At 48.5% G+C, this 18,421-nt stretch overlaps 1 protein-coding gene across 4 annotated transcripts; it reads left to right on the top strand.

Moving 5' to 3' along the window:
• The first annotated feature begins 244 nt into the window (after positions 1-244).
• Positions 245-12,818, top strand: LOC144153918 (uncharacterized). 4 transcript variants are annotated; one of them, XM_077685686.1, is made up of 6 exons: positions 247-551; positions 2,259-2,420; positions 5,046-5,198; positions 6,431-6,547; positions 12,014-12,048; positions 12,269-12,818. In XM_077685686.1, the coding sequence occupies exons 1-4, from the start codon at positions 545-547 to the stop codon at positions 6,541-6,543; spliced, it is 435 nt and encodes a 144-aa protein (XP_077541812.1). In that variant the 5' UTR covers positions 247-544; the 3' UTR covers positions 6,544-6,547; positions 12,014-12,048; positions 12,269-12,818. The 4 variants fall into 4 exon arrangements, 3 of the variants coding, with proteins under 3 accessions (XP_077541813.1, XP_077541812.1, XP_077541810.1); XM_077685687.1 differs by lacking the exon at positions 12,014-12,048 and having other exon boundaries at positions 245-551; positions 5,058-5,198; XM_077685684.1 differs by lacking the exon at positions 12,014-12,048 and having other exon boundaries at positions 251-551.
• The last annotated feature ends 5,603 nt before the right edge of the window (positions 12,819-18,421 follow it).

Raw genomic sequence — 18,421 nt, 5'->3', positions numbered from 1 at the left:
GAAAATGATGTGTGTGCTATGGTGTGACGACTGTGAGACTGTGATAACACATGAAAGAACCGTGCTGAAGTTGGAAGCTGCTATCACTGGTTAATACAGTGCTAATTTTTATCAAGAGGTTTGTAACCCGCTAATAAATTATGTTCATTATTACAACCAAAATGATTGAGTTTTCATGTATCGCTTCATCGGCTTCATCTTCTGGCATCAACCAACGCCGCCTATATAGGCCGACTGAAGCCGTAGCCAGCCGTAGCCGCAGCCCTCACTGTTGCAACACACATGGCAACGCACATTACGCCGCGTTTCTTTTCTTGCGCTGGTCGATCGTTGTCGTATGCACGTAGTGTGACCGTGTAACAAAGCGTAACCGTGTAACGTTTTCGTTCAGTATGTTTTGGAAGGTAGAAGAGAAGTCGTTGGGCCTACGGACGAGCGTAGTTTTTTTGTGGTGGACGTCGACGACTACGAGCGTGGCGTGGGAAGTGTTTTGGCTCGGCGACAGCGAGACGCGGGAAGATTATTCGACGGCACCATCGTTCACATGACCGGTAAGTGTTCTTACCCTTAAATTGTGCATAACAGTGTCTGAGCGCTTTTTAGCAGTTTTACATCTGCCACTACCGCAGAAAGTAAGGAATGAATATCGGCATGCCGGCTGTGCCGTCGGAAGGCGCGGAGATCCGCTTCACAGTATATGGCGCCGACGCCGAAGAAAATGGCTCGTATTACCACCTTGCACATTTTCCACGTAACACGCTCTATTCAGGACTGTGCTGGCTACCAGTTAGTCGGGTTAGGAATTCATCTGCTTTGTTCGTGTCGGCGTCGAGTAGTCGCCAAGCCACATTCTCACGTACAGTCGGCAAAAGGCTTTAACGCGCGAGCGGCGGGCTCCGGAGTGCGCGGGAGACACGTAGTGATAACGCCTGGTTTAAGATAGGTAGAATGTGTGCATGCGAGGCCCGTATCAGCGCGATGGCTGTGTCCCTCCTCGCTGCACCCGTCGCCTTGGCTTCCACACCTTCTTTTACCGTAATAAGCGCTGTGTGCCTGCGCTGCCGGGCCGGAAAACAAAACTGGAGATTACCCGCCTTAACGCTCGTTGTGCGAGTTTTTCGTCTGCGTTAGCCTTGGCGCACAGCTGTTCATTGCGTTATCGTTCCGCCAATAGCTGCATGAGTCCCTTGAGCGCCACTGTCCGGTTTCAGGGCTCGGCTTTGCATGTCACTGCTGACGGGCTCACGCCACAATACTCAGTGCACTGTGCAAGCGATCACGGCCCGATATCTAGTTACTAGTTATCGTGTGTAGTAGGTGTTTTTTACTAAGTTGTATTGCGCATATTTGCATTCCTTCCCACCTGCAATGTTCCCATGTATGTGTCACTTCAAGTGACTTTTTTTGCACATTCTCTTCTTTTTCTCTTTATTTGCTGTTCCATTCTTTCAAAGTTCATTCAAAGTTTGATGTTCCCTTACAGTTCTATCGTGACACTCACTCTTTGTTACCCCCCTTACACAATGCCCTGCAACAAGGGCCTGTAAGGTATTTTTAAATAATAATAATAATAATAATACTATAAAACACCGGCAGCGATGCGTTTTCTGCTATTGTCGTTCGTTGTCTCGCATACAGGAAAACACTCCTGTCTAAATTGTGTAGGGCGCCGCAAAAAAAGCGTTGCGCGTAGTTAAACGCAGCCAACGCTCTACTACCAATCTCTTATTTCCGCTATTGTTTCCCGGCCCGGCAGTGCAGGCAGCGCTTTTCACGACGAAAGAAGGTACGGAATTGAAGGCGACGGGCACAGCGACAAGGGAAAGAACCGTCGCGCTGATGCGGGTCGCGCATGCTCGCATTCTACCGGTGTCAAACCAGGCGTTCTCACTAAGTGTCTCGCGCGCAGTCTAGAGCACGCCGCTCGCGCGTTATAGACAAACCTTTTGCCGACTGTACGAGCTTCGAAATCGTGGTTTTTCTGTGAAGGCCGTCTTGCCAGCAGCCACTGCAGTAATGTTATTTGTAAATGCTCTTATCGAACATGACGCACATAAATGCCAAGGCGCTAGAATAGCCACCGCTTTCAGGTATGTTTATTAGGGGAAGTCAATATTTGCATGAAAGTTGACCTCATAACTATCATTAAACACGTGTAAAATGACACTGAAGTGTGCTTGTTGCTCTAAATAGGTGTCATTATGGTGGACGAGGCTCGGAACAAGTATGGCATGTTATCTCTTGACCTCTCATTGCAGGCAGACAAAAAAACTGCGAAGGCAGAGAAAAGATCAGCGAAGGTCGACATCATTCTTCGAGCTGCCGCAAGGGACCAAGACCCTGTAGCAGTTTTAAGGAAGAGGGTCGTGCAATTGGAGGCCGAGATGCGGGGGCTGCGATCACTCAACATGGAGTGGCCGGCAAGTTCTTTTCACCAGTGCGTAAACAATGCTCCATCTGTGTGCATGGCTTCTTATCACTATTATGAGCTAAGCAACGTACCAGATACTGCAGTTGCTATCATGCTTAGTTGGCTGTAATGTCAACTGTTGCAGGAAGGTTTCACTTCCTCAAACATGTGGCATTACCATCTAAGGAGCCTACAGCCTGATTGAACAGGTTCCTTTCTTTGGGTGGGTGAAAACAAAACTGCCCTGCAGCACGACCTTGTCACGTGGCTTCTATACGAAGATTTTGAGCTATTGGTTTATCTAGTTGCTAGCCATGGCCTTTTTGCAGGCACTGCATAAATTACTGCCCGTTGAAAGTGCTTTACTCGCTGTAAAGGATTTTGACAATGAGATTGTTTGGAAGAGAAGGCCTAGTAAAAAAAATTCATAAAACTGCAATTCCAGTGAAAGTGCAGGAACACGGCAATGCTGTTTTATGTTTTGTAGCAGACTTGCTAACAATGTGACTATGAGTGGGCAACACAACTTACTGCTCTATATTTTTCATACAGCCCCAACCCTAAAAGTGACTTGTTAGTCTCACAAAAGGACAATCTGCACCTATGTAGAATGACTTGTTTGCGATTTTGTGCGTGCTGAGAATGGTATTGACCAAACTTTAAATTCCTTTAAAAGCGGAGCAATTTATTAAAGGCTGTGGCTAGCGTTCCGTCCAGACGGAACGATATACAAGTGCTAAAGTTTCGTCGAGACGGAACGGGGCGCTGCGGGTTATGCTTCCGTCCAGACGGAATACGTCTGAGCGCTTAGCGTTCGCCGGCGTGAAATTTGTACAGTTCCGTCTAGATGAAAGGAAAACCGGCTGATTAGACGACGTGCTCCGTCTTCAGATTTGGTGTAGGCGTTGTGCTTCGGATAATGGCAGTATTGTACCGGGTTCGATTCCCCCCGGACATGCTTGTTTTTTTTTTGTTTTTTTTTCCCTTTGCGTGGTTGAGCCAGCGTTTTGCAACAGTTAACTTCTTGCCCACTTTGCAATTGACGCGGGGAGAGCAGTCGGTCTTGATTTCGCACTCAACCGGCTGCTCCGCTACCGCTCAATAGAGCCAAGGCCGACGTGTCCATCGCCAGAGTTCTGATCACCTCTAGTTCGTAATGGTGATTCGTAACGGTGACTCTAGCTAGTCAATGAGCAGAAGTGGTTTGACCGGTAGGGTAAAAATCTACAAAACTCAAGAAAGGTGATCGGACGGAGCATTTTCTGCCCGCGAAAATGCGCCGCGCACGCCACAGGCGCGCTGACGCTGCAGCGGAACCACTGGTACGCTGCGACCGGCGCGGCCAGTGGCAGGAACATGGCGGCGGCTTCGGCCGCGAAGTGGTGTAGGGACCCGCCGCGGTGGCTCAGTGGCTAAGGCGTTGCGCTGCTGAGCACGAGGTCGCGGGTTCGATTCCCGGCCGCGGCGGCCGCTTTTCTGATGGAGGCGAAAAGCAAAAACGCCCGTGTGTACGAGATTTCGGCGCACGTTAAAGATCCCCCGGTGGTCAAAATTAATCCGGAGCCCTCCACTACGGCGCGCCTCATCGCCTGCGTTGCGTCGGCGCGTTAAACCCTACAATCAATCAATCGAAGTGGTGTAGGGAAACTATGGTGTCGGGAGCACGAGCGACCGCTCAAAATGCCGCTCAAGACATGCACGAAGTTGCTTGAGCGGTAAAGGAGCTTATAATTTTGGGCGAGAACGGTACTACAAAACATCCGCACAGCTAGTGAAAGCGCCCATGCAGTATCTGCCGGGGTGGTGGCCTAAAATCTCTGGCGGTCTATGCTGGCGGAGCCAGCCGGCTGAGTCGAGCGCTTCGAAACTGCCGCCATGAGGCGCGTGCCTCCCCAATGGCGCAAGTCGCAGGCTCCTCCCACTGCCGCGCGCGACGCGCATCATTTTCTGAGTGAGGCAGCTAGAAGACGCGGGCGTCAAAAAAAAAAACCCCGCTTCACAACAAGCAGCGAGGGCAGTCGTTCTTGATATTTACCCAGCTGAATGAACCGCTTCCGCTCATTGACTAGCCAGAAGAACCGTTAATTAGTAATCACCATTACGAACTAGAGGCGATCGGAACTCTGGCGATGGACACGTCGGCCTTGGCTCTATTGAGCGGTAGCGGAGCAGCCGGTTGAGTGCGAAATCAAGACCGACTGCTCTCACCGCGTCAATTGTAAAGTGGGCAAGAAGTTAGCTGTTGCATAACGCTGGTGCAACCACGCAAAAAAAAAAAAGAAAAACCAAGCATGTCCGGGGGGAATCGAACCCGGTACAATACTGCCATTTATCCAAGGAGCAACCCCTACACCACATCTGAAGGTGGAGCAGGGCGTCTAATCAGCCGGTTTTGCTTTCGTCCGGACGGAACTGTACAAATTTCACGCCGGCTCCGTCGGGACGGAACGCTAAGCTCTCAGTTGTATTCCGTCTGGAGGGAAGGATAACCCGCAGCGCCCTGTTCTGTCTGGACGGAACTTTAGCACTTGTATATCGTTCCGTCTGGACGGAACGCTAGCCACAGCCTTTATTAAAACTGATTGCCTGTACTGCGTATTGTTTTAAGAGTGCAACACTTTTTCATGTGACTCAGGCACCTCTCCAGGGAGTGAAAAGAGTGGACATGGCCTGCAGCTCCCTGCCAGCATGAGCCCTGCAGAACCACCAGCACCCGACACCAGCTGCGCCAGCACGAGCCTGGCGGCACTACCAGCACGAGCCCTCTATGGCGCTGGCTGTGAAGAAAGTAGGTGTTTAACGCTTTCTTTCTGTTAGTACCAGAACTTGGCTTGTTTTTGCTACTGTAGAAAGTAATCGTTTTGTAAAACATGGGGTATGTTCGCCAAACAGAGTCACGTAAGACAACTCCAAAGCGGCGGACTGCTGTGCAGCTACAACAAGCATAGTGTGCCCAGTACCAACAGCAGTGCTCATCAAATTTCTATGCTTATGTGTATTTTGTACTTTTATTGTTTCTCGCACCATTCGTACTGCTGTAAAATGAATATGCATTGCATTTATGCGCAAATAGCTCATTTAGAAAGCTTGCAAGCCGTACCTAATTTGTGTTTGCTTTTGCCGGCCTCAGCCAATCGCACAGCTGGGCACATAGGATATCTAGGTTCTGTTGCGGGAAATGAGCTAGTGGGTTGCATGGCCATTCCCTTTTTCCTTATTTATATAGCTTATTTGGGGATGAAAGTGGTGTCACTATGATTTTAACGTGGCAATCTTTCGAATGAACCAAACTTGTGATGTGTCTGCATGGCCCCTTTAGCTGAAAGTTTTACAAGCTGGCATATACTTTTGGAGAGAAGTTTTATGAGTGTAATGTTATGCTCTGCAGTAATATAAATGAGAAAAGCACCACTTTTTTAGCACGGGGAGCATTCGTTTTACTGCGAAACAGTCTGTGTTTCAAACCCCCCCCCCTTCGGGTTTTATTCCAGTGAAGCCATTTTCTGCTCTTGTCGTTTTTGCTAAGCACACACATATAAGCGGTTGCTGGTTTACGCGTGCACATGTGGGGACCAGAGGAAGGAGGGTAGGTCGTGCATGCAAAACTATAGGTTTCACACCCTCTTACATGTGGAGCCTTACACATGGATGTCGAACAGCCAAATGCGACCTGTCTGGTGTCTTCACTGGTCGAGCAAATTGGGTTGTGTGCTACGTGCACAGTAAGGGAAACAGACAGCCCCATGTTTGTTTGCTAGAATAAAGCTCGAGTCTGTCCAAGTTTAATTCAGTAAAACGACTGGTAAGTATGCTGCCTTGCAAATTATGAACAAACGTGGTTTGTTTCGTGCACTTCGTCGACTGCGCCCGGCTTCGCAGCTCATCTATGTGGAGCCATTGTGTTTCGTTCTATGAAATGGCAGAGGTTAAAAACACAGTTTTGGCAGTCTAATTTGCAGTCTTTTTACGTTGTTTGCCATTGTCTTGCATTACATGTATTGTTTTGTTCTATTGATGCAGATCCCTTCTGGCACTACCTGCAGATGAAGGGCTGCGAACCAGGGGACATGAGCAAGCGACACATGCTGCTAGTGAGATATCTAGCACGAGGGTCCGTGGATCTGCACCAATAAGAAGGTACATGTTTACTAATTTGGTTGCTGGAAACCTAGGCCAGTGTCTCTACTGTTTTAAAGGGACCCTGCAGCACTTGCCATCGACTACTCGGAATGTAGTTTGGGGTAAAGTCTATTGTCCTAGAAATCGCCCTTCCAAGAATTATGAAAAGCCCTTGACTGTCACCAAAACTATGCACGATTAGAAATCGCGCATAGTTGTTCTCTCTCAACTCGACTGCGGACAACGCAACGAAAGCTGTGTGCTCTCTCCTGGAGAGGGGGGCGGCTTGCAGCGTTCTCTTCGGCGTCCTTGGACATATCATAGGCTGGGGAGTATTCTCTGCAACGTGGGGGAGGGGGGGAGTCAATTCTGGTTTGGTGCCACAAAAAAGCAGGCATGGCTGCCTGCTTGCAAGCGCACGCTCAGGCTGGTAGAGCGTTTTTGAAGCAATAAGCAATTGTTGCCTAGTGGTCTCGTTGAAAGGAGAGTATTGAGTTTTTCACTCAAACTCCGTGCGCACTCAGCAAAAGAAATACCAAACTGCGCGTGCATGTTTAGGCATAGAAGAGACAGCGCCGATGACGGCGAATCCTCACAAGAAATGTGAGAAATGAGTCGCAAAGTTGACCAGCGACAGCCAATTGAACAGCCATGGCCGCAATGACGTCATTTAGGCCATGCCAAGAGCGAAGAGTGCGCGGTTGGTTTTTCCCCGTCTTTCGCGATTTGTGTGCTCACCGCTTCACATGGACTGGTAATATTTGGCTCAGGTATTCCTGGCAGTGTAATCTAAACATTGTGCAGGTTTACTGGCACTGTTTAGTGTTCCAGGGTCCTTTTAATCCAAAATGGTCAGTTACTGTCAGTTACAGACGACATCTGATGGTAGACGAGTCAGCTCCTACCCCGGATAAGCACTTACTGAACCTATGGACCACACGGGAGAGCCTTCACAAAATCTACCTGACCAATGGCCGGCAATACGGGGATCTCCTCCGAGTGCGCAACAAAACTGCTCAGGTTCGCCGATATGCCAAGCAGCTTGCCCGTTCAAGGTGGTTTGAATACTGCGAAACCTTTGACAAGCACACCAGCACTCGCAAGTTATGGCAAACCCACCGAACCATGTCCGGCAAGCACAAGACACAAAACTCGGCACTCAACATACAAATGGCCTTAGACCCGACGCCAGAAGAATTCGAGGTGGCCGCCGCTGAGGCATTCTTTCCACCACCGGCCATCCCAGCAGACCCACGCACCTATGAACCAAGTAAACCAGCCAGTGACCTGGGAGCTGAGGCACCATTCACTCTGCAAGAGCTGACTCTGGCCTTGGATGCTGCCAACGTGCGCAGTGCTCCAGGCGGGGATGGTATCACTTGGCGAATGCTCCTCAACCTTGACGAACCAGAGAAGCTCCTGCTGCTGGACGAGCTGAACGAGATTTGGCGAACTGGGAGCATCCCAGCAGAATGGAAACATTCGATTATCTACCCCATCCCAAAGTCAGGGAAAAAACCCAACAGCATCAAGAATCTCCGACCTATAGCTTTAACGTCAACGCTATGCAAGCTCCTCGAGCGCATGGTGCTGACTCGGCTCACATACCACCTCGAAGAGGAGAACCCAGCTTTTTTCGATCCAGCCCAGACTGGCTTCCGACCAGGGCTGTGCACTCAAGACAGCCTTCTGCTACTGCGCCAGTTGGTGGGAGGGGGCCGTCGGGGTCGCCTTAAGGTTCCTGGCATCCTCCTGGCAGTAGACTTGCAGAAAGCCTTTGACACGGTGGCGCACACAGCGATACTGAAGGCTCTCGATGGGGCTGGAGTTGGCACACGAATCATGAACTTTGTGCGATCATTCCTGGTGGCCCGAACGTTTGAGGTCAAATCTGGATCGGGCCACCCAAGGACATTCTCAAATTCCAGAGGAGTGCCGCAGGGTGCCATCTTGTCTCCAGTCCTCTTTAACATCGTGATGCAAGGTCTGGCTGTAGAGCTACGGAAAATTCCGCACCTGGGCTTGACATTCTACGCAGATGACATCACGCTGTGGGTGGACCCCAAGGGCACGAACTTGAACACAGCAGATGTACAGGGAATCATGCAGCAAGCCTTGGACACCATCGACAACTACCTCCCTTCCACTGGCATGCAGCCGTCACCGGAAAAGACTAACCTCCTCCTGGTAGGTGGCTACGACTCTGAGCGAGCGAAGATAAGCCTTACACTGGCCGGCAAAACCATCACCCGACCAGCGGAGCGGTGGGTGAGGATCCTTGGGGTTCCCCTCAGTGAGGTTGGTGGACCAAAGGAATGGATCCGTCAGCTTAAGCCAACGTGGCGCCGACACCTCCACCTGATCCGCCGCATAGGCAACCACTTTGGCGGTGCCGGCACACGCACCATCAGGACATTATGCCTGGCAACCCTCACCTCTAAGGCATGCTACGGAGCAGCTTGCTTCACATTGAACCAAACCCACTACGCACAACTGGAGGTCCTCCATCTCGAATGTCTCCGCGCAATAACTGGCCTGCCGCGTCACACGAGGACTGAAGAACTCTACAGGTACTCCGGCCTCCCTCCCCTCAAAGCCTTTATCGAGGCACACAATGAAGGCCATGAGCTACGACGGCAAAACACAACTGCGGGTAGAGGACTCCTCACCCTCACAAAAGAACTACCCCCCGATGCACCCAAACTGCCACGCCTGCTGGAGCCTTGGCTCGATGTGCTCCTCAAGCTTCCCAAACCACTCTCCAAAAAGTGCCATCAGCAGGATCATGAAGCGGAGCGTAGAGCAGCAGCTGCCTGTACTGACAGAACCCGGAACTCTGTGTTCACGGCAGCCACCTGGGACCCCATCACGCGCAGAGCCAGGCTAGCTGCGATCTCCCCAATCGGCACATGCAGACAAATCCACGTGCATGAGCACCGACCCAGCCCAGACCAGATTTCACTGTCCGCCATCCTGTGTGCAGTGGACGGGGTTTGTGGGGAGGCCCGTCGAGGACTGAGGCAGACAGGGGAGATTGTGGTGATCTACACAGACAGTAGAGAGGCCATAAAAATCCTTGGCCGCACCCCCAGGACTGGCACGCTTGCTCACAGGATCAAAATGGCAAGCACAGTGCTGTACCAGCAATATGGAGTGGAGGTGAGGGTGGACTGGGTACCAGGTCACGCCGGTGGCATTGGCGATGGAGCCGCACAGGCGTTGGCGAGCGAGCTAATGGACGACCGCTCCGCCCTGGTGACCCAGACTATGCCCGCACCAGACGACCCCGACCCAAGAGCCAAAATTCTGGCAGCCAAGAGGGAGCGAAGGCGCGCCCTTTGGCAGCACATCCCCACCAACCACCACCCACTGCCCCGAGGACTGCCACGGGGGGCTCAGGTCCTCATCCACAAGACACGTGCGGGGGCCGCACTAACAGCAGACGTGCTCGCCAAATGGCGGGCCCACCACCGATGCAGGCCCGGGGCTACCGACGACAGCGACGACAGCGACCACGAACAGGGCCCCATAGTGAGCTGCTCCACATGCACCATGGAAGTGTGCCCAACAGTGACCCACATGCTGTGGGAGTGCCCTGGCTACCGGGACCTCCGTGCCCAGTACCTGCCACTGCACATCAGCACTCTGCATCAATGGACCACCCCCAGCAACAACAGCCGCGACACCCTGCTCTCCCTCTGGGCGTTCGCTCACGAGGCAGGCATCGATCGCCGCATGTGATTGCAAATGTATACCATGTACACGCATGTGTGTACGCACTTCTTTCTCTTCTTTCTTTGTTTCTGTCTTTTCTCCGACACCCTTCTTCCCCTCCTATTAGGCCAAAGAGCCATTCCACAATAAAGACTTTTCATTCATTCACTGAAACAGAGGCATTTTTGATTGTCTGCATTGATAGTTTGATTTTCTAAATTGACACGGAAACTACGCACCTCGACTGAGAAGACTGCAGTTCACGCTGCGCGCAAATTTTGCATTAGGGAGTATCGGCACTTTTTCTTTTTAATGTGTTTAATTTGCTGAACTTTTATCGTTGCTTAACTTTACTTAGAGATTTATGAGCTGGCTTATATATAACTCTTTGGGGAAAGTTTTATGAGTATGATGTCACACTGTAGTAATTTAACTCTCGTTAGCACTGGAAAATTGACCGATTTTTAGGGGTCCAAGAAAAAAATTTTTTCTGCAAAATCATTGGTAAGAACTAATTAAGATAAAAAAAATTACCACGCGTGGTGCCCGTGCCATGCGGTGAAGTCCAACCTGCGTTTCAACATGGGCAATTTTGGGTGGTTCCCTGGAAGAAATCTGGCGATTTGACATTATCAGAGGCACCAATGTGTCCCCGTGTGACGTAAAAACATTTTGTCAGTGACTGACTGCATTTACAGCCAGCACAGTATTCGGGACAAGCACGCGATGCGGAAAAACATGCATGGAGTTGAAAACGTAACTCCGTGGTTGATGCTTGTTGACGTTCACTGTCAGTTATCGCTGAAAACAAACTTGCGGTTTATCATCACCTTCTGACTCGCTATTGTAGCCTTGCTTACAGAAATGCGGTGCAATGTGCTAAAATCGTGCCCCGCAAACTTTGCCCAAGTAGCTGTTGTGCGATAATAAAGATCAGCACTATGAGCCTCATGCATTGCAGCGCACCTAACATTTTTGAAATGAAACAGTACAAAAGGTATTGGAGACTCCATCCGAATAGACATTTCAATTAAGGAGCAGCACTAGACCTCTGGAGATACCCTTGTATGGAAACGAAACTGGCAGGCGGACAGCTGGGGGTGTGTAAAGCCGGTTTGAAGTGCTCTTTTCGTCGGAACTGATATCTGGTGACTGGGCGTTATCTTTTGACTTGCATCGGAAGTTCTTATTGCAGAAAACGTTTTAGGGTGAGGGGGAAATCAGGAGTGGCATGCTTTTTTTTTGTGAGGATGTTTAGCGGATGCTCAAGGCACTATGGCAGGTAAGCTTGAAGTTGAGCAACTGCAGAGTAACACTAAATATGAATTTTGCGATGCAGAAACAAAACCGAAACTTGTTAACTGTTTGAATGGTCCTGTGGTAAGTAGAACTACAACACAACTAAGAACAATGTGCGCAAAGGCAATAAGACTGCCTAAAATCGTGAAGTAACTTTGCAAACGGGCACTGCTTGATATTTTCAGCCGATTTCAGGGGTTATTACTGTGTGACTGCAAACCTGACGTTTAAAAATTATCATCTGATTCACCCTTCATGCCCTGATAATAAAAAACCAAACGCTGATACAGAGTACCTACGGTTGGCATGCATTGTTCTTTAGTAGCAGTGACGCGCAAAGACCACTCCCCTTTCTGCACCCATGTGATGCAAATGCATGTCAAAAATCACGTTTTTGTTGAAAAATGAAAACAAAACTGATTTTGAAAGGACATTTTCTGAGCTAAGTCCTAATGGCTTGACTTGTTCCAGAATTGCCAGGAACGCTGTGGAAAGGGGCTTGCAAGGTATCGTTTAAATTGAACGTTTTTGAATAGGCACAGTAATGTGAAAAGCACTTTATCAGCAATAGAGCACTTCTTATTGCTCAGCATGCAGAAGCGTGTTTAGCTTTTATAAAATGGCGCAGTTTAAGGACACAGTATTAGCAGTATGATTTTCAGTCTTTTTGTGCTGCCTGTCATTGTCTTGCATCAATGTTCGTTTTTTTTTTTCCTATCGATGCAGGTTCCTTCTGGCATTACCTCCAAGTGAAGGTCTGCGAGCAAGCTGAAATGCACAAGCGCCGCAAGCTTCTGGCTAGATATCTCGCGCAGAATTTCGCTGATCTGCGCCGATAGGAGGTACATGGGCTTATTTGCCAATTTGGCTGGTGTGAACACCAGAGCTAGTGTCTCTACCGTTTTAATACTAAACAGTCATTGTGAGAAATGGCGGCATTTTTAATGGTGGATGTAATTTGCAATGTCATTTTTGTGCTTCATGAGGTGTGCATTGATAGTTTTTTTGTGGCTTTCTGCAGCTGTACAATTCATTAGTGGCAGCCTGTAGCTATTGGTGGCTTTTCCCTGGGAATATAGTGTATTTACTATAAGGTTTTTGCAGCTTCAGACAACTTTGCAGCGTTAGAATTGTGCGGATCATCCATAATGTGTGTAGTTAGGGACGGTGCACTTTCAGCCTTCGGCAAGCCAATTCTAATGGTACTTGTACTTGTTTTTTCGAGCCTGGAGCTGTGTGTGCATGAAGGAAACTAAAATAAAATGTTTGTATTCTCTTCAGTTTGCCTGTGCATGGGCTCGTGGCATATTTGGGCTGTCTTAACTGTTCACTTACAGTGGACAGCCCAAATACAGTGCTAGGCTGGATTCAAAAATACTGATATTTGCTGCAACAGAATTGTTATGAATGCATTGTGCGACAGGTCAGGACTGCAAGACGCCAGGAATACATAACACAGCATCAGGACTTCGACAAGACAGGCATGATTCTCGCAGTAGAGCATCAGAACTGTGACATACTACAGGATTACTACAGGACTACGACATACTACAAGATCACTACAGGATTACTACAGGGCTACGACATACTACAGGATCACTACAGGTTTACTACAGGACTATGACATACTACAGGATCACTACAGGACTACAACACACGATAAAACAACAAAATTGCTACAGGAATACTACACACGACAAATGTCAGAATGACGACACAACACGACGACTGTACGACAAGACTACGACGGTACGACTGTACGACACGCAAAAATACGACAAACGACGTACTACAGAAATTTTTCTGTTGTCATTTTCGACTGGGAAGGCGTGTCTCATGACCACGGGTGATAGACTACTGGAGTGCACACGCGTCAATAAAGGGAATGTTTTGTAATATGGGCCGACAGCGTGCTTTTGCTTCAGTAACAGAAGCAAGATAAGAACAAGTGTGAAGATTGCAACATCTGGTTTACAGAAACGAGCGCTTCTGCGTACAGTAGCCGACCGATTATTCGGACCTGGAGGGCAATGAAAAAAAGTCCACATAGAAGACAAGTCCGAAAAAATCCGCGAGTTGCAAAAACGAATTAGATTTTGTTTAAATAGGACTGAAGCGGTTGCAAATTTATCCTTGCCGTAAATTCCTCCTTCGTGTGAGACCACATGCTTGCATCTCTGGAAGCGTTACATTTTTTAGTAAACATTGGAAAACGACGCCAAAGCGTTGACAATGTATTGCGTTGGCGGTTGCGGGCGGTCGTGAGTGTCTCCGTCGGAGTCAGAAGCAACGATGGACTCCAAGATCAAAGATTCTTACTCCGGCGGGAGTCAAGGCGATCCCCATTCATTCCGAAGCTAGGCATGTGGCTCATGATTTAAAATGGCCTTCTCCTGTATTCGCAGAGTGGAAAAACTTTATCAGGAAATTGAACTTTTGGCTTTATTTTGTCCGAAATATCCTCTCTTCACATACATCTCTTCTATGGGACAACTGGCGGTTTCTCGGGAAAGTCGGGGGTATCCAGGAAGCCCGATTTTTTGGAGCGCGGGAAAACTGTAGGCTACTGTATCTTTTTCGTATGATGTGCATATATGCGTGTTCCGTGGTTTCTTGTGACATAAGCCAACATGACGTTTAGCATGTATTTCATTCTTTCTTTTCTTTTTATATTGTCACGTTCGCTAGTAGTGTGGGTTCAGTATTTTGCTGCTCGCCGATCTGGAAAGGGGGTAATTGCTTTAGTGTTCTCATAGACAGCGTCTGTAACGCGAATATGAGAAAAGTGAAAGAAAAACAAAAACGCTTCCCATGGCGGCACTCGAACCTGGGTTCTTCGCGTTACGAAGCCGGCGTCTATGCGATTGCTCCATTTTGACACGGTCGAAGCCGTTTGGATTAGAATAGGGATGCATGGACGTGCAAAAGGAGACAGAAATATCCTGCACCCCACCGTGTAAAGGCGACGATAATCTGTCATGAGAAAGTTTCCCATTCAACTATTGCCGCCGTGAGACGGAGGGAACTCTGATTTTATTTTTAACGGCACAGGGAATAATTGACCCTTTAGAAAAAATGCAACGTTGTGGATTGAAGATACATAGAACAGGAGTACGCGCTGTGCCCGGCTTCGATGCGCTACATAGGGCGTGCCCTAAAAATAACGACAAGAAAAAAGCGGACGCGCGCTGATAGGCAACCGATTGGCCTGCGCAGAGATGACCGTGGTCCTGTTCGGTCCTGTTCGTGCCGAGATCGGTACTCCGGCCCCTTCTGCTCCTCTCGCTCTGCAGCACAGCGCTCCAAGCATTTAACAAGGAACAAAAAAAGATCCTCTCTTTTAAAGACGATAGCGTTTCTTGGGCTACTTAAACCCAGAAATTTCGGTCTGTCTCTATGTCTGTCTGTCTGTCTGTCTGTCGATCTGTCTGTCTGTGACTCGATTCAGCCACCCGGCCAAAGTAAAACAATGCCTGCGCAATAGTCTTATATGGTCACAACTAAATCTACCCGTCTAAGTCCGGTGTAATGGTCATACTTGTCAATATTGTTGAAGAACAACAAGACATTTTGCATATATAAGACAACAAATTAATACAGAAGTAATATTTGCAGCGTTCCTTTATAAGAAGTCGTACATGTTTGATTTTGGCGAGATTAAATACTTCATCAAGTGAACAAAAAAAATATCACTCCGCCGTCGCCTGCTGTCGCCCGCGCCATATAGCTTCTGGCGGCATTTGAAGAGATCAAGTGGCGAGAGTTACGAAAGGTTCCACTAGATAGGTTCCACGTTCTGATTGGAACGCACGTGGACTAGGGAAACGCGGTTCTATAAACGTTGAAATAGGGCGCCTCGATTCACACGCGTCTTCGCCGTACGGCAGCGTTGGCATCGAGAAACCCGGTTTGGAGCAATGGAACGCGGGAAATTTAAAATGATTTTAGCAAACCTTTGGCGTCTTTATCTTGGGAGGAGCGCGACGCAACAGGAACAACATGAGAGGTGAGCGGGAAAGCGAAGGGAGGTATTTACTTGTCAAACGTCGATAAAGACTATCGTCTTTTGACTACATTTGCAACGAAAGGAGCAGATACGCGGCCAATTTTTCTCTCTGTCTCCCTCAAGCGCGCATCGGCTTTCTCCGTGACGCAGAATGTCCTGTGCATTCTATTGCATATCAATGCTTTCTCATTCACAGCTGATGAGAAGAGCGCAGATGCCAAGGAGTGTCTTTTAAACACGACAGGCTGTCTTCAACTAGTTAAACCTCACAATATTGGTGTACCTGTCTTTCTATCAATTCAGCCAACACACCGAACACTTAAAACAATAAGGAGATACGAAGTTTCTATAGGCGACCTTTCCAAACCACTAAATCTGGTGGTAGTGTTCAAAGGTGTCAACATTGCTGATCAAAAATAAAACCTGAGGGATGTTTTAGGCAATACATCAATACCTGTCTGGAACCAGGCAGTGTTGTTTTAGTTGAAAGCAGATGTGCGCTTTATAATGATGATAGCATATAAAAATACGCGCTGTAAAGAATTTTGACCCCAAAATACAAAAAGATGTGGGGCACGAGCCGACACCTCGTGGTGTCGTTCTAAATCCAACAGTACCAAAATTTTCCAACAAATGGCGTGCCATCAGTGCAACCCGGAAAATTTAATTGCCGTGAGCAAACCTTCATCCTGTTAATCGTGGCGGGAGCGAGACGAGACGGCAAATGCTTGAGAGGTGGGCTGGGAATAAAAGAGGAGCATTAACGTGGCAGGGGAGGTAGAGATTGCCCTCTTTCCACGGCATTTGCAGCCAAGGGAGCAGATACCCAGCCATTTTTATCTGCTATTTTGGTGACGTTCAAAGTTGAAATTACTCTCGTAAATTTAGGATTGGATTTTTTTAGCTCCAGGATTAACCGCTGGTATAAACTTTGCAGGAACTTTAGTTCCCATATGAGAGTCTACAATTGCGCTTCGGGAGCAATAATCCTATACGGCTTTAAATTTGGCCGAAACCAGCGTAAAGTTATGTCAAGTGTAATACCTCTCATGACAAGGGTCATGTTAGCGGCCAATAATAAATCCTGGAGATATCCAACGCACCTCAAGGGGGATAAGCTGTGAAACGTAGCGGTAGGGAATGTCTCAAAGAGAAGGGAGATGATGATGTTGATTACTGGCCCAGAGGCAAGGCGCGAGCGAACGTGGCATGTGACGCGCGATCCTGGCCCAAGTGAGTATGCGCCACGAAAAAAAGGAACAACAACAACAAGCGCGAAATCTTAAAACTGGGAGCGTTAGAAAAAGTAGAGGAAGAGGAATGGAGGAGCCGGAGCGAACCTCGCCTGCGTTTTCGAAGCTCTCAGTGAAGCCTTCGAAACACAGACGGAAGCACAAGAGGGAGACAGAAAGGAGGGTAGCAAAGCACCAAGTGCATTCCCCAAATGACATTCCCACGGCTGGGAATTCCCCGCTGCCTTCCCATTCTGTGCACGGACACGGATCGAGGCACTCGGGCACAGGGACGAAGTCGAGGCGAAGGAAAAGTGGGCCGAAACACATAGGTGAGTTGTACTAACTTTGATAACGGTGAGGTGGGATGCTACGTTATCCACCGCAAACATAGCCACCCAATGCATCGTATTTTGGTGCTTCAGTGCTTTTGAGATGAGCATGTGAGCACTCAATTTGGCTTGTGAGAAAACTAAAAACAAGGCGGGAGTGCTAGGCCAAGTATGGCGCTAAGCGACTGTAAACAGACATTCACGGTGGAGGCTCTTCGAGTAGTTGGGTTTGATTTCGCGAGATAGAAGCGGCACGGATAGGGGGATAAAATAAGCGCGACCGACAGTGCAAGCACTCGCACATGTTCATGTGTCGGATGCCGGCGTAACGTATCGTACAGCTGAGACATTTCGCAGCAAACGGTAAATGGAATTCGCATGTTACTGCGGCTGGGGTGAGCCACCGCATCCTCTTCCTGGTTACAGCTACCCGCTTTAAGCAATCGCACCACTATTAGCAGATGTCCTGCCCGGTCTTGAAAAATTGCTGACAGAGAAGCATATGTTTTTTTTTTTTTGAGAATTAAGGCCACCATCGCTAATTTAAAATAGTGCCGACCGCGGTGCTTTGCGTGGAAGACGCTGCCTACGCGCTTACCTAACCGATAATTTTGGAATGCATTTTCTTTTAATGCCAATCAGCGACACCAAGCCTGCTCAATAGAACAAGCGCCCTCATGAAGGCAGCGCTCACACGCTCTTTTCCTTTTTTGTTACTCTCCACGGTACACTTGACGCAGCCGGATGTCGCTTATGAGTTTATCATGAGCCGTAGTGCTCGGTTAAAAAAATTGCGGCTCTAGCGAACACGGGAATCCTGCGTCAAAAAAAAAAAATCCTGTGGTGGAGGGCGAGCGCCTGGCACGTCATAAAAACAGATAAATTTCTGAAAAAGAAAGCACCCTATTTTAAAACAAATTACAGGCATGGAAATTTTTATAGGGTAGGTGTAGGTATTTTATCACTCGTTTACATAGGAGGCAAGATATTGGGAAGCGTATTGAGCATTCATTCGTGATGTTTAGATTGTTTAGCGAGGTTGACAAAATGCGTTGGGCTGATCAGCACCCTTGGGGGGGGGGGGGGAGGAGGGGGGGGGGGGGGGGAGGCTGACATTTGGCTAGCTTCACAATGTTACAAAAACGGCAGTTTTATGTCTATCCGGCTGGTGAGAATAGCTTTCCTCTTCGTGGGAACAAAACTTCCGATTTCTGTCACGCTATGTAAACGGTAATTCCGCTGTTTCATTCGACCTACAACTTATGGCGTTGCATGCACAAAATTACGTATATAATCTAAAGATGACAAC

Source organism: Haemaphysalis longicornis, unplaced genomic scaffold (assembly GCF_048455015.1).
Source record: "Haemaphysalis longicornis isolate Haplotype H1 unplaced genomic scaffold, Haemaphysalis longicornis Haplotype H1 scaffold_9, whole genome shotgun sequence".
NCBI lineage: Eukaryota > Metazoa > Arthropoda > Arachnida > Ixodida > Ixodidae > Haemaphysalis > Haemaphysalis longicornis.
Note: the sequence above shows the minus strand (reverse complement) of the source record. Positions and strands in the feature narration are given on the sequence as shown.

What these genes read in the sequence shown, in the direction of transcription:
- LOC144153918 (XM_077685686.1), top strand. An exon ending in CACTCAACATGGAGTGGCCG is followed by an intron (nt 2,421 to 5,045) that starts GCAAGTTCTTTT and finishes CATGTGACTCAG; the next exon opens with GCACCTCTCCAGGGAGTGAA. An exon ending in TGGCGCTGGCTGTGAAGAAA is followed by an intron (nt 5,199 to 6,430) that starts GTAGGTGTTTAA and finishes CTATTGATGCAG; the next exon opens with ATCCCTTCTGGCACTACCTG.